General features: G+C 40.4%; 2 protein-coding genes and 1 long non-coding RNA gene across 5 annotated transcripts; 1 reads left to right on the forward strand and 2 right to left on the reverse strand.

Annotated features, from left to right (window-relative positions):
- Positions 1 to 143: 143 nt before the first annotated feature.
- LOC138411908 (uncharacterized) lies at positions 144 to 1690 on the reverse strand. The gene is made up of 3 exons (XR_011244396.1): positions 1572 to 1690; positions 1025 to 1101; positions 144 to 277 (listed from the first exon to the last, which is right to left on the reverse strand). It is a non-coding gene; the product is annotated as an uncharacterized lncRNA (long non-coding RNA).
- A 101-nt stretch (positions 1691 to 1791) lies between these two features.
- Positions 1792 to 4420, forward strand: pdcl3 (phosducin-like 3). The gene is made up of 6 exons (XM_020108674.2): positions 1792 to 1931; positions 2311 to 2428; positions 2646 to 2736; positions 3014 to 3157; positions 3447 to 3655; positions 3815 to 4420. Exons 1-6 carry the CDS (start codon positions 1926 to 1928, stop codon positions 3961 to 3963), a joined length of 717 nt encoding a protein of 238 aa, XP_019964233.1. The 5' UTR covers positions 1792 to 1925; the 3' UTR covers positions 3964 to 4420.
- Positions 4313 to 8010, reverse strand: nms (neuromedin S). 3 transcript variants are annotated; one of them, XM_069533461.1, is made up of 8 exons: positions 7659 to 7981; positions 7416 to 7442; positions 6670 to 6716; positions 6133 to 6189; positions 5754 to 5780; positions 5604 to 5657; positions 5103 to 5171; positions 4313 to 4857 (listed from the first exon to the last, which is right to left on the reverse strand). In XM_069533461.1, exons 1-8 carry the CDS (start codon positions 7729 to 7731, stop codon positions 4849 to 4851), a joined length of 363 nt encoding a protein of 120 aa, XP_069389562.1. In that variant the 5' UTR covers positions 7732 to 7981; the 3' UTR covers positions 4313 to 4848. The 3 variants fall into 3 exon arrangements, with proteins under 3 accessions (XP_069389562.1, XP_019964235.1, XP_069389563.1); XM_020108676.2 differs by lacking the exon at positions 7416 to 7442 and having other exon boundaries at positions 7659 to 8010; XM_069533462.1 differs by lacking the exons at positions 4313 to 4857; positions 5103 to 5171 and having other exon boundaries at positions 5543 to 5657; positions 7659 to 7867.
- Positions 8011 to 14832: the final 6822 nt, after the last annotated feature.

The raw sequence follows: 14832 nt of genomic DNA on the forward strand, positions 1-14832 counted from the left end.
TGTAAATAGAATATATAATAAAAACTAGTGTTATTATCATTCATTTATATATAAGGGTGAAGGTATTTATCTTTAATCAAATGCATAGAATCCTCCATTTTGAGAGTAATCGTGCAGAACTACAACTACAGTTATAACATATCACTGTCATGTTTTTGGTTCCCGGAAAACTGGGACAGAGTGAGAGCTCTTCCTTATGTCTTGTCTTCTTCCGCATTTCACCAACTTTCCCCTTCGGCCACTTCCGGTAGAGAGACACTAGCTCTGCTGTGATTGGCTGTTGAGCAGATACCGATGTTCAGGTGTTATTATCATAAAAAAGTATTTTATAATTCAAACCATTCAGTTCAGTGAGACAGACTGAAATCACAGGCTGCCATGGTCCTCTGGTGTAAACTGAACAAAATACAACAGTTAATGAGTTTATATGTGGAATTAAATATATCAATTAGAGTAATTATTAAATAAGAACTGTTGAGTCCATAAGAAAGAAAGGTGGGAAACATAACACTAAATATCAGTTCTAACATCCAGCCTTGAAAATAGATTCATACCAATAAAAACAATTATTCCAAACTGTCTTTTAAAGGATGTAATCTCTCTTTTTCAAATCTGTCTGTTATTGTTCCTCATTTTCCTCATTCGTCCCTGAAGACACTTCTGCAGCTTTGTGTTACTGTTCGTCTGGTGAAGCTGAAGCTGAAATATAGCTGCTGTAAAAAGGGTGTCCAGCTGATTGATTGATTGATGATTATTGCCCGGATGAACAGGAGAAATATCGTTTACAGCAAGTGAAACCTGTTTCAGTCTTCATATTATGTCTATTGTCTTTGGACAGACTTTGATAACTGGCGAGAGGAACATAAACAATGAAAATTTGCTTTTCTTGCCTTTATTTGTCAATCTTTCAAAATAAAAGGATTGCATAATTAATTGATTCTCATGATTAAAATAAACCTCTCACTGTACCGTAAAAGTTTTTTTTTTATGACATAAACATGAATAGACTTGTTTGTGTGATCACCTGTGTTTTCAGCTGATAAATCCCCACCATGACATAGTTTACATTCTTTCTGGTTCTTATCATCCGGCAGAAAACCTCTGAAAAAGAACAAGTGAATCGTTGAAAGATTAACACCAACGGTTACTTCTCCTGTCCACTGTATCCAACAGTAATGTTCTTCAATAACAAAGAATCGTGGAAATCATTATTCTCTGAAGTTTAAATTAACATGTGCATCAATTATCTTCTCACTTTCAAAAATGTATTTAACTCATTAACCTTAACCCCTTTATATAAGAAATAAGAAACACTCATACATGTATATCTGAGTCCTGTTCATATGCATGTAAACAGGACGTATATTTATAGATGCATGTGATGTGTGTGTGTGTGAGTGTGTGTGTGTGTGTGTGTGTGTGAGTGTGTGTGTGAGTGTGTGAGTGTGAGTGTGTGTGTGTGTGTGTGTGTGTGTGTGTGTGTGTGTGTATGAGTGTGTGTGAGTGTGAGCGTGTGTGCGTGTGTGTGTGTGTGTGTGTATGAGTGTGTGTGTGTGTGAGTGTGTCAGCACCTGTTTGGTTTCAGCCACAAACAGCATGCTTCGCTCTCACTCCTTATATGGACATGTGAGTCTCCAGAGGAAGTTGGTGTCACTTTTATTATTGTCCGTCCCTTTGCGCAACGGTTCCCTACCTTTATAAACCTGGATTTTCTCTCCTCTCACATCGTCTAAAAACACAAACACATCTCACCTCAAACAAACTTGGATCAGAAGTTCTTACTTTGACCCTGGGACGTATTGAATGTGAGTGTGAGAGAGAGGGAGGTTGTTGTTTCCGGCCGGACTCTGCCGGTGTGCGCTCCTTCTGTTTCCGTGTCTGGGAGAAGAGCAGCGCTCAGATTGTTGAAACTCTAATCCGTCAAAATGCAGGTTTGTTCGTCTTTACGACACCTTTTTCACACTTTGGGGAATGGAAGCACTTGTTTTTGGTTCTTGTCGACGCCGTCAGTCGATTAATATTCAGCGCAGGGCGGTGAAACGTAGCTAGCAACGTAGCTGGGCGTTATCTGCTTCATGTTAGCTTTAGCTTTAGCTTTAATTTACCCCCCCCCAAAAAAAACATGTTGACATGAAATGACACAGCTGGAATTATATCTGATTCACAGATGACCTGCTTTACATACACGTGTCTGATCATAGTAGAAATGTTAAAGTTAAACTCTATGGTTATTGAGTTAATATAAAAAAACACAAATGAATCATCAACCCAGAGTAACAGCACTTGTGTTTATTCTGTGTTTCTCTCCAGGACCCAAATGAAGACACAGAGTGGAACGATATCCTGAGGAAGAAAGGCATTCTTCCTCCCAAAGAGATTCCTAAAGATGAGGAAGAGGAGGAGTTGGCCCTCCAACAGCAGTCAGTCGGTAAGAGAGCCCATACCTCAGAGAACGTGGATTCAAGTGTACCTCAAATCCATTCACCCAGTAGGTCGAGGTTAATCTGCTGATGTAGAAATTAAATCCACAAAGTCTATCAAGAAAAAAAAATCCATGAAGGCTAATTTGTCTCTGATCAGTTTGTGATTCTGTGTTTTAGATGAAGAACATGTAAAAATCAGCTGCCTGTTGTTTCTCTGAACAGTTAAAACCTATGAGAGCATGACACTGGAAGAACTGGAAGACAATGAAGACGAGTTCGGTGAGGAAGATGAGGCTGCCATCGAGATGTACAGGTGAGTGAAGGTTAAACTCCCAGTCCTGCACATCAGGCTGTTCTGTGGAGAAAGCCGAGCGTGTTGATTGTCCAGTTGTATTGACAACCTGCAGCTCCAGTGGAGGCAGCTCATGGACACTGGGCTCTGATACATTTGTCTAATAATTGAAGTATATTTGTAGTAGTTCATTTAAATATTTAGTTATTACCTTCAAATATGAATCTTTGAATCTGTAAGTGAGACTCTCGTCTCAGACTGAGGTCATGTCACTGACGTGTGTAGCATCGCTTTGTAGACAAAAGCGTCTTGCTGAGTGGAAGGTGACTCAGTCGAAGAACGTGTTCAAGGAGGTCGTTGAAATCTCCGGGCAAGACTACATCAAGGAGGTGAACCAGGCCGGAGAAGGCATCTGGGTGGTGCTGCACCTCTACAAACAGGGGTGAGTCATCCGACCACATCAACAATGAGACAAAAACTATCAACGGCTTATTGATATAGAGCAGAAAATGGGATTTTAATGATCTGCATGCTTCGTATTTTTCTCCTCTGAGATTTGACTTATTTGACCTTTTTTAGATTTTATATGTAATTGTACATGATCGTGTCTGGTTTGAGAATATTTCTTTCTGTCTTCTGGCCTCTTATTAAACCCTGTTTAACATGTATCAGGAATTATATTGTATTTTTCATCAACATTATCACATTAACATATCCATCCATTCCACCAGCATCCCTCTGTGCACGCTCATCAACCAGCACCTGAGCTTCTTGGCCAGGAAGTTCCCTCAGACCAAGTTCCTCAAGTCAATCTCCACCACCTGCATCCCCAACTACCCCGACCGCAACCTGCCCACCATCTTTGTCTATTTCGAGGGGGAGATGAAGGCCCAGTTCATCGGTCCCCTGGTCTTTGGGGGCATGAACCTCAAAGTTGAAGGTGGGTTCAAAGTTGCTTGCTGAATAACTGCATCAATGAACAGCTGTTATTTTATCTTCTCTGTGCAAAAAACCTTTTTCTTGTTTTACTCTATATATCTTGTCCATTTCATCATATTTATCAAGTAAGGATTTGTGGTTCGTCTTGTCTCTCTCTCAGAGCTGGAGTGGAGGTTATCAGAATCCGGGGCGGTCAAGACGGACCTAGAGGAAAACCCCAAAAAACAAATAGAAGACAAGTTAATGTCGTCAATCAGATGTTCGCTCCCCACACGAAATGACAGTGACTCTGAGGACGAGGACGATTAGGAAAAAACCACCTGTCGCTCCAAACCAGAACAACCCAGTGTCTGTTACGTGTGAAACACTCAGAGGACCTTGAAACATTTCATGATAATAGGGGCAGCGATGGCATCTCCTTTATAAGAAAGTATATTTCATGTTTTGACCATGTAGGTGGCGCTGTTGTGCTGGGATCAGTCCTGCTCAAAGGAACTCGGACAGGACACTCGTTGGCCCAGATTTAAACCGACAGTACGACCTTGTCGTTGAACCCTTCGTGTGCATGGTAGTGTGGAAAACATCACAACAATCACTCTTTTTGTAATTTTAATAACGTCCAGCTGCATCACCTGAATCTGTACAAAACCATCAAAGACACATTTTAACTTTTTTTATTATGTTTCATGTTAATTTTGTCACAAAATGTACATGTACATTTAAAAACTGTCAAATTAAATTTGAGTTCACCGCTTTGCCACAATCAGTATTTTTCCCCCATCGCTATTTTTTGGGAATCTCTATCATTGACCTGAAAATAACTTCTTTTGAATGTTGTTTCTAGTTTAAAAGACACATTTCTTTTTGCAACATGCCAAATTTGTGCTTGGAAACATTTCACGTTGACTTGCATCGATTGACATTTGGAAGCAGGAAGACACGCGACAGCCACGACAGTACAACTCTGTGTTTTTTTTTTTCCATCTATACAATAATTTATTTTCTGGTAACAAAAAGCCATGTGCCTGTCTGAGGGGACACGTCGCAGAGGCTGTGCGTTGTCCCACCAGCTGTTTTTTTGAAGGTGGCGTCCGTTAGAGAAGCTTCCCTCTGCTGCTGTTCTTCTTCTGTCAGATCTGATTTTCCTTGTTTGTTTTTCAGACTGGTCTTTTACAACAGCCCCTCTGGCAGCACTCAAATCTTCTGTTTCATTAGAGAGACAGAGGAAGAGAAATGTCAGTGTCAGCAGTAGATCGAACCTGAGCAGTGATTCATGCTGGCTCCTTCTCTATCACTGTTTCAGTGCTTCTAGTCGTGTGTATCCTCTTTCTACAGCTTCTTCACATGTCCCTGTTTCAGCTTCTTTAAAAGTTCACACACTACCTCTTAATTTTACAAGCATGAAGCTGACAGTTAAAGATGTGGATGTGTATCTTAAGATTTCTCACCAAAAGTAGAACCTTTCTCCTCTGGGAAAGTTTCGGTGAAAGTCGCAACAGAGGGTGAACTGAGTGAGACTGGAGGAGGGAAGAGAAGAGTCACTGTTTGACATGTGTTCAGTTTAAGTTCTCATATTGCTGCTTATTGAAGACGATTAACATTTACAACTTTATTCTTTGCTGGACAAAATAATGTGTTTCTCAAAGTTAGGACATTATTTCACCGAAACTAAGATCTAGAAAAGAGATTTTTTTTTTTATTACATTATGAGATAAAGTGTTTTCACTGGAGAATAACTGGATTCAGATGAAACGAGTCTGGCACTAAAGGAGCCTGTTCAGTCATCTGAGCAGGTGCTGTCCTTTAAATTGGTGTTATTCATCTGAGTGTTGAGGAGCATCAGTCACCTGAGCTCTCGGAGAGAGAAGACCGCATTCAGATCTTATGTTTGATTTGATCTTAGGCTTAAACACATGAATGAATCAGAAAGACGACGGTGGTTTGCTCACCTCTTGCTGTACAGCTCCGAGAGAGTCACGTGCTTTGGAGTAATGAAACAGAAACTGGAGACAAACAGGAGGAATCCCAAAGTCAGTCAAGTGTTGCTGAACAAATTAGAAATACAGTTGAATGAATGAGCAACAATAAGAAAAACTTACTCTTTTGAAAATGTTATGAACTTGTTCCTGTGGGGGAAACGATTTCAAGTTGATAACAGAAGGAATACAGAGAGAAAAACACATCCTGATGGTTTCACTGACACCATGAGTGTGTGAGCAGCGTGCCGTGCGTCCCCGTACATCCCCTCACTTTCTTAAAAAAGTCCAGCTCACATAACTCCAAACAAACCAGGCCATCAATGAAAAGACAAAAAAAATTTGGAACTTCGTAGTTTTTAAATTTGTGGGAAAGCGGTGAACAAGCAACTCTTTCCACGCACCAGCTCCATGTGTCATATTCACAGTACTGGTATTTATATTAGTGAAATAGAAATATTAAAACACTGTAATAATACGATGTCAGTATGTTTTCACACACCTCATCCTGGTCTCTCCACAAGACGTCTTTCAAATCGTCCCCCTGGATGCCACGCACCTGCAGACAGCAACACAACTCATCGTGAACCAACAACAAATACAGTTGTGTTATTTTCACTAATTGAGATTTAAAACATTCCAGTCAATCCAGGATACATCGGTCTGATACAGCTGCTGGTGCACTGAGCATTTGGACTGAGTATATTTGCAGATGAGGGAGAATGAAGTTTAGAGCAAGTTCAATCTAGAAGACTCTTTGATGATGGTGGTGTCATTACGCCCTCGCGTCAGATTCAGTTTCAGTACATGCTCTGAGCTCTGTGCTCACAGCATCACTACACAGCTGCAATCACAAAACAACTGATTTAAACATTGATGAAGCTGTTAATATACCAACACACTTAACTTCCTCTGTCACTTAATAATATTCCTCTCTTTACTGACAACCTTAAAAATAATTCATCACAGACATCAGTCCTGGAAATGGAATGTTGTAAGTGTGCATGGATTTAAAAAATGTAAAAAGATTATTCTCTACCTCTCTGAATGCTATGCCGTCCTCCCACGGATCGTAAGGACTGGCATCTGGAAAAAGAGCACGTGAGTATATGTTCAACCACATTTGGAAGATTATTGATGGGATTGTTCTATATTCATTTATGTACCAGACCAGCACCTGAGTCTGCTTCTCAAAAATACAAGTTCAATACAGAGGCTTTCTAAAAAAAAAAGTGTTGGTAATAATAATGTCAAGTCCAAATTCAGTCTTATTTACAGGATCTTAAAACACATTTTGCTTCACTTCCTCTGTCGCTGCAGGTTTCATTAGACATCACAGCAAGTAATTAAATACAGTTACTCACTTACTGCCTTTAAGATATGTGAGTATTCATTGAGTATGTAGATGTATTATACTTTATACTTCAGTTCCACTTCATTAATATTGTAGTTTAAGCACCAGATGTATGCTACAGTTACTGGTTATTTTGTGCACAAAAAATAGCTTAACATCAGTGTATGAAGAAAAACTATATCATTAATACTGTTATTAAAAGGTATATTTCTTCATACTTTACCTCTTGATTTTTTTTATAGCACTTTCACAGGAAACTAAGTAGCCTGTATTCTGCATTTTAGTTTTTACTTCTCAATTTTCCATAATTGTAAATGATGAATCTTCCTCACAGACTGACAGAATAGTTCTCCTTGTTCATTTACTTCTGATCTGTGTGGCATCAATGTACAATTTAATAGATTAATACAGTAAAAAACACTTTAACTGACCGTTATCATCCTGTATGGTTTGATCTCCTGTAATAAATTACAACTGTTAGACCTGAACATGTTTTTTCTTTAATGACTTTGCACCTTTTGTCTATTCGAGGATTTTAAGAAAAACCCAACAAGAACGAAAAATCCACTTCAAAGATCCATTGGGTGAATTGTGACCACACCGTTTATAAAAACGTACAGATGAAGTTGAGCTCTTGAGCTTTAAAATCCCAGTTTATTATAATGATGACTCACCTGTTGAGCTCCAACATCCAAGAAACCAGAATAAGCATAAAAGAAAAAGTTGTCGCACTGTCGGCAGCGTCATGTCTCTGTGCGTCCTCGCTCCTCTTCCTTATGGATCGGTGCGCTCTGGTGATGGAGAGGCTGTGTCTCTTGGTGCGCACTGGTCCTCTCGGCTCGGCTCGGCTCGGTTCTGCTCGGCTCAGCTCGTGGGTCTCGAACCCTGTCTGCTGTGGTTGTGTGGTCTGAACACCTCTGCCCCCCTGCTCTGTTTAAAAAGAGCACAACTTTGCGCGCAGACAAGCATCCTCTCTTACGCAGAGGTGACCAATCACACCGACTCCAACGCGCGCACGCACACTGTACTGGGAATACATGGCTTGAGTGCTGACGTCAGGTTTTTTATAATGGATGATATGACTGGAATCTGAGCTTTAAAGGGAAATGGATGATAACCCTGAAGAAACATTCAATATTTTAAGAGTATAACATTAGTAACGCTCACTTCACGTGGGATTTAGCTGATGCGAAGATGATTTTAGGTTTTATTTTTTTATGTAACGATGATGTTGAGGGATTTTTGTCGAGAGAATCCTTCTTTTGGTGATTCTGGCACATTTGACAGTGTTCTGATCACCTTCACGTGGTCTGGACACTTGTAGGTTGATGACAAAAGTGCATTAAGTCTATTAATGTCCTCACACCACTGGTATAAAAAAGGACCAGACACTCATGGGATCTATAAATCATTTTTTGAGAAATCAAGGAGAATGTTCCTGCAGAAGGTCCTGGTGTTATTTCTTCTCAGAACAATGTGGAGAAGTTTATGGATTTCTACTCAGAGCACCACCGATGTGTTAATATCAAATTGTTGTAATTATTTCTCAATCTAAATTCCATTGTTTCAAGTTTAGCAGAGGATTTTTGATGAAACGTGATTTCTCATTATAATCTGTGTGTTCTTTATTATCTTCTGTAATTGATTCCGACACAATTTGGCGTTTGATCCCCTGTAAGTCCGAAACATTTCCTCATCTGAGACCGAACAACGACACGGTTCTTTGAGCGTCTCAGGTTGAGTCTCGTTTTCGTCACAGTGGAATCTTTAGCACCGTCACTTGTGTCTGGTAGAGAATTGGGTAAGGCTTCCCTGGAGACCTCGGTCAGGTCAGGGTCATCCTCAAAGTGCTTCTGTTGCTGCTGCTACATGCAACATATGAGCCACTCAGGACCAGCAGTGAAACTTTCTGTAGTTTCTCCACAGCCTGAGTCATCTTGTGGTTAAAGCCTCTAGTTACACTGATTTACGGAAAGTCCCTCTCCATCGTCTGCAGCATCAGCAGTGGAGGTTAATCACCCAGGTTGGATTGGTTAAAGCCACAACAATGAAGATCTGATAACGAAGGAGTTAGTAAAGGAAGTGAAGCTTAATTAGTTTGCCAACGTTCATGGAGCGGAGTCATAAAGTGTGTCACTGAAGAACAATCGGCGACAAAAGGCCAGTTTGGATAAACGAGTCTATTTTGAGGGCGTCCACAGAGGCTGCAGATATTAGGAGGGGGTTCCTCAGGGGCAAGTTTTCCCATTTCATTTCAGTGTTAACTGTGGATTTTCCGAAGTTGGGCAATCCAATTTGTATTTTTCCTTTTAGTGCGTGTGACGTATCCAGGATGTTGATGGAATCACGTCATCCATCTTTATATATAACCTGTTCAGTTGCATTCTGGGCCTTCAGTTTTGTTTTTGTTTTTTAGCTTCACCTCTGACTTCAACTCGCTCTGGGCTGCACATCAACACGAGCCATTTAACTGAATCTGTGCACAATGCATCGTAAAGATGATGTGGATTCATGTGCACCGTCCCTGATGTATGAATAAACGTAAAGTCAAGACACCGACCACTCTCATCGTATGACAGCAGACAGCTGTCCTCTGCTGCTGCTGACTGTTTGCTGCAGAAAGTTGATCCAAAACCTGTTTTATTGAAGTGTAACCGAGCTGCTGTCGGGTTGAGCCCTGACGCTGCGTGTTGGTCTGTTCAGGGATTAACTGCTGCGATCAGGTAGAGCGGAGACACTTACAGCGACCTCCACAAACCGACGACTGACATTTCACTCACACTTTCACTCCACTGTCACACATCAGTCGGCTGTAATGACAGACCGCTCACCGCACTGCATTGTGGAGTATTCTAGTGGAAGATGGTTGTAATTAGGATGATGGTAATAAAAAAAAACAGAAAAACAATTTAAATTAGACAATAAAAGGAGAGTAAACCAAAAATCTACGACAGAATCCAAAAGGAACAATTGAATATGAGTAAAGTCAATTATTTAAAAGTTGTCACATTACATGAGTAAAAGATTTCAGTCCGGAGTCCATCCCGTACATTGCCTATACTTTCTTGTGCATGTATTATAAATAATAAATAATAATTTAGGATACAAAGTTTTCCTTCTTCCTGGAAGTTGATGAAAACAAAAAAGATATATGTTGTTTTCTTGTCAAGCTCTTATGCAGACAAGTGGAAGGGAATCTTCAATGCAGCAGGTTCACATGTCTCATCTCTCTACTACACCAACAGTTGCTGTGGATCCAGGTCTTTTTCATGTATGATATAATTCATTAATCCCGGATCTCGATCTTGATAAGAGTCTGAGGTGATGTAACAGCTCCAGAATCTGCTCCTCAGAGTCTCCCTGCTGTTTTTCTAAGAAAATGCACTTTTCATCAATAAGAAAAAAAATATTCATAATAAAGAAAATACGACAATTTAATTGAATCTAATTCACTGTGTTTGAGTTTTGTTTCTCTTTTATCTCGTCTATTTGCACCAATTGTTTGATTTCATTTCGCTCGACTGTGAATAACAAGTGATGCAATCAAATCCACTACATGTGTTTACCGAAGAGGGTTGTGCAGGAGACGGATCGAGGGAAACAAGAAACTCAAATATTACTGATTCTTGAATCTCGCAGCGTTTTTCGGAGTTCTGGTAATCACAGTCCATCTTGTGTGATTGACCTGCACATAAACAAAGGAAATGGGAATAACTGAGGCAGAGAGAAGCAGCTGAAGAGCCTCTTATTCACTTTCTTATTTTGAAAGATGGACCCGCTCAATTTCCATGGCTGTTATATAAAGAATATAGAAATACAGATCTGTGAAAACATTTAAAAACACTGTGAGCGTTACACAAGACCAGTCTGATAACGTTTCCTCACAGAGCTGCTGTCGTTTTGTTCAAAGCGTTCTATCCTTCAGATAAACAGATGATTTGTGGTGTCAATGAAATACAAATTCACGAAAGGCTGAAGCTGAGATAAGTCTGCAGCACAGTGAGCTGCAATTAACGCTGTGTGATTGTTAATTTGATGTGAAGCTCTCACTACCTGATGTCATTTTGCACTGGGTGAAACCATGTTGGCTCTTTAATGAGAAGCATCACCCTCAGGCGTCCTTTAACAACATTTCTCTTCATTAACCCCACTTGTTGCCTAATGGGCTCAACGTGACTCAATCGGTGGTTGAGTATAATGGTTGTAGAACTGCATCAGAAACTCACATTTGAGCATTTTTATTAATGTGACTAATTTGTCATGATGCGGTGGCAGGTGGGATCCACGCTAACGGTATGTCTTAGTGCCGGACCATGATGCTTCTGGTGGCGAACATTTAGTGACCAGCGAAGCTCTCGGGTCCAGTTTCTCCCGTCGTCCACGTCCCCGGTGTGTGTGAACGGCAAAGTGTTTCATTAAGTCGTGCAGAGGCGCTCGTAGGTTTCACCCTGTCACGGACAAAAAGGCCACATTACAGCTACATCTCATTCTCAGCTCTTAACTGCCTCCGATATTTCAGGATGAGTGGACGGCTCTTTTTTTTAGCTTTTAAAACCTTTGGGGGAATGTCTCAGGCCTCTTGAGGGTGCGTGGCGTCTGAAGAAATCTTCTGAGGGCTAGAAAACGATGGTCGTCATCTTTCCAGATGATCCATGCGTGCTTTACATCATGGTCATATGAGTTGTTTTCTGTTTCGGACATTGTAGTCACTTCCTGTTCCTTCTCTTCTGTTTCCAGTCCATCCAGTGACACATTCTGAGGCATGTGTCTCAGGACCATATGGTACGTGTTACACTTCTCTAAAAAATTGGCCATTTGCTTCCCAACCACCCCCATGCATCTCCCTGTGGTCATATTCATAGGTTGACATGACTTGCTGAGGCTGTTTCCCCTGGGATGCACTTACCGGCAATAGAGCATGATGGGAAAGTGTCGTGCAGATTTTCAGCCCAGCCTTTTGGGGTTGATTGGTTCGTTGTAGCAGCTGCTTCATCACTAGGAATCTTTCTCAGATGGTCGGGTGTTGGATGGTCCCTGATTGCTGTTCCTGTTTATGTGTGTTTGATTTTTTTGCCGCGGTATCCTGGAAGTGTTGCTGTTTGATTGTGTGTGATTGTGCAGATAAACACAGTGTCGTCTCTACTGCAACACAAGGTAAATAGAATACAGATTAATGCGTCTTGTTTTTCCCATTTGAATTTTTGCTTTGCTTAAAGTACAATAACTTAACGGATCTTATTCTTCTGTGATCCGTACTTCATCCTCCTGACAAGTTTCATGTGGAAGATTTTCAACATATCAAGATATTCAAAATGAACAGTGGCTGAAGTGTTTTGTTGATGGAGATACTCGAAATACAAGCAGCTCCTCTCCAGAGTTGACTTTTAGCAGATTGTTCATTGTGTTTCTTCGGTTGGGTTGTTTATCAGGCTCTGGCATTAATGAGCGAGTCAACATCACTTTGTTGTGGAGGCACATCAATGCTCTCCTCTTTATTAACCCCATAACTCTTAGCCTGCCAGCAGACCTCACTTTTAAAATGACCCACTGGCTCCGATGGTCGATGGAGCTCGAGTGCTCCTCAATGATTTGTGATCAAATTACAATTGTCTTTGTTGGAGATGGTCCCTCTGCAGCACCACTTTCAAATTTGGCTTTTCCTCTGCCTCTCACGGGCAGCATCTAATACTGCTACCATCCTTTGTTGGAATCAGGTCAAATCCAGGGTCCGTCCATCCACGACTGACATTTCTTATTCTTTTGTGGGTCGCAGTGGGGTTTGGAAACAGCTCCCAGCTGGTGACAGGCTGTGTACACTCTGGACAGGGTGAAACCTAACCTGCATTTCTTCGGACTGTGAGAGTGAGCTCCTGGAGAAAACATGGAAAACATGCAAAGTCAACTGAGCGGAACCGGGATTCAAACAGGGGAAGCAGTACTAACGTTATTATGTGGAATGGTCAACGACCAACAGACAAGTTCTCATGGTCATCCCTCGACACGTCACTCTCACAGAGGTTGTTTAACGAGAACAGCAACCAAGTCAGGCTGCACTAATGGATACCAGTCCCCGTGATTTCTTTTCATTAAGACACATTGATTATTTCCTGGAATACGTCCCGTCTCACGATGGTAAAGAAAGTGAAAAGAAATTGCCAAAATGCAGATGGCTCTATCTTGGCCCATCCTTGAAAATCATTGTTTGACCGACATCAATGACATTAGAAAAAAAATATTTAGCGATTGCAACTCGTAAAATCTGAAATTGTGTACGAAGAATCGAAACAGTAACAAAAGGCTCGTTATTTACATCATACAAAGTTTGCAGAGGCTAAATCAAGTGTGAGAGTAAAGTTAAGTCAATGAGAAGCAGGGCCAATGTGTTAAAGTGTTCACAGTAGAAATATAAATGAGAAGAGTGAAGTTAAACCATCAGATAACTACCAGACAACAACCAATTCAAAAACATGATCCAGAGAACTGGATTATAAATGTGAGATTTACAATGAATCACATTACACCACTGCTTCACATCATCAGAGCAGCTTGTGCAGCATCAAGTCGAGGATGTGGTGGGAGACAGATGCTTCCCATTAACACACACTGACCAATAAGTGCAGCTTAGTCAGTGTGGAGGAAAACACCACCGTGTGTGTGTGTGTGTGTGTGTGTGTGTGTGTGTGTGTGTGTGTGTGTGTGTGTGTGTGTGTAGCAGCTGGATGGCAGAACAAAGCAATAGTAAAGACATGTCTGATCATTTCCCATGTGTGTCGATAACGTCATTACATGTGTGGTGGCACACAGAGTTGATATAAGTGTAATTGAGTTGGGTTTTTTTTATCAAATCCAAAAAGTTTTTTTGATAAAACCAAAATAACATTACATTTCATTTATCCAAAGCGACTTACAATAAGTGCTTCAACCATGAGCGAACAAACCCAGAACAAGGATCAATAATTTGCTGTGTTGTGTTTTCACACAGACAAAGTCCAGTAGTACAATATAATACAAATTAAAACAGAATGATAATTTAATTAAGTAAATAATCATTCAATGATAATTAGTGAAAATATCTCCTGTACATTGACTTTATATAAACTCTTTATTTGACAGGAGATGTGCATCATAGGAGCACTACTTACCATTACAGTAAATGCAATGGGAAGTGGAGGTGAAAGAATATTCTCATCAGTGCGTAATCATCCTATGGGTAAATAGAGTTATTGATTAATTGATAATAACAGTTAACAGAAAAGCATGATGACTCTATGCTTTTACCACATCACAGATGAAATCATGAATAGGGAAAATGAATGTGAACGTCAATTGCGAAATGTTTGTCACACAAGTTGCTAACTTCATCACTTAAAGCATAAACCAACTGACAGAATTTAAAATCAGCTTTTGATAGCTTCTACTGGGAATTCGTCAATCTGGCACCACTTTCCATGACAGTACAGATGTTTTAAATCATTTTATATGCCTGTCACACCTGATTCTTTTTCTCTGCTCTTCATTTCCATGTAAACGTTGGAACCATCAAAGTCGGAAAAATGTCTTCACACCTCTCTGGAAATGGAACGTTCCAAGGATCAGGTGGATGCACAGAAAGTTTCCTCACTGCATCAAATAACCAATTAAAACCAAATGTATTAATGTGTACTTTTACTTTACTAACATACTGTAGCCAACCACTAGTTGGTTTGGCTTCATTTTGAAGTTCACACCTTATGTCTCTTGCGTTTACTTCCTTCCTCCCTTTTGTATTTCGTTCAGTTTAGCTCCTTTCAGTTCAGTCCTGTGTTGTTGCTGCCTGATGTTTCCTTTCCATGTAAGATGAAATACTAT

Source organism: Paralichthys olivaceus, chromosome 10 (assembly GCF_024713975.1).
Source record: "Paralichthys olivaceus isolate ysfri-2021 chromosome 10, ASM2471397v2, whole genome shotgun sequence".
Taxonomy (NCBI): Eukaryota; Metazoa; Chordata; class Actinopteri; order Pleuronectiformes; family Paralichthyidae; genus Paralichthys; species Paralichthys olivaceus.

Coding starts and splice junctions, on each gene's coding strand:
- pdcl3 (XM_020108674.2), top strand. Junction 2,737..3,013: donor GCTGCCATCGAGATGTACAG/GTGAGTGAAGGT, acceptor ATCGCTTTGTAG/ACAAAAGCGTCTTGCTGAGT. Junction 3,656..3,814: donor CATGAACCTCAAAGTTGAAG/GTGGGTTCAAAG, acceptor TCTCTCTCTCAG/AGCTGGAGTGGAGGTTATCA.
- nms (XM_069533461.1), bottom strand. CDS start 7,731: ATGACGCTGCCGACAGTGCGACAACTTTTTCTTTTATGCTTATTCTGG. Junction 7,443..7,658: donor TGGATGTTGGAGCTCAACAG/GTGAGTCATCAT, acceptor AATTTATTACAG/GAGATCAAACCATACAGGAT. Junction 5,658..5,753: donor TTCATAACATTTTCAAAAGA/GTAAGTTTTTCT, acceptor GTTTGTCTCCAG/TTTCTGTTTCATTACTCCAA.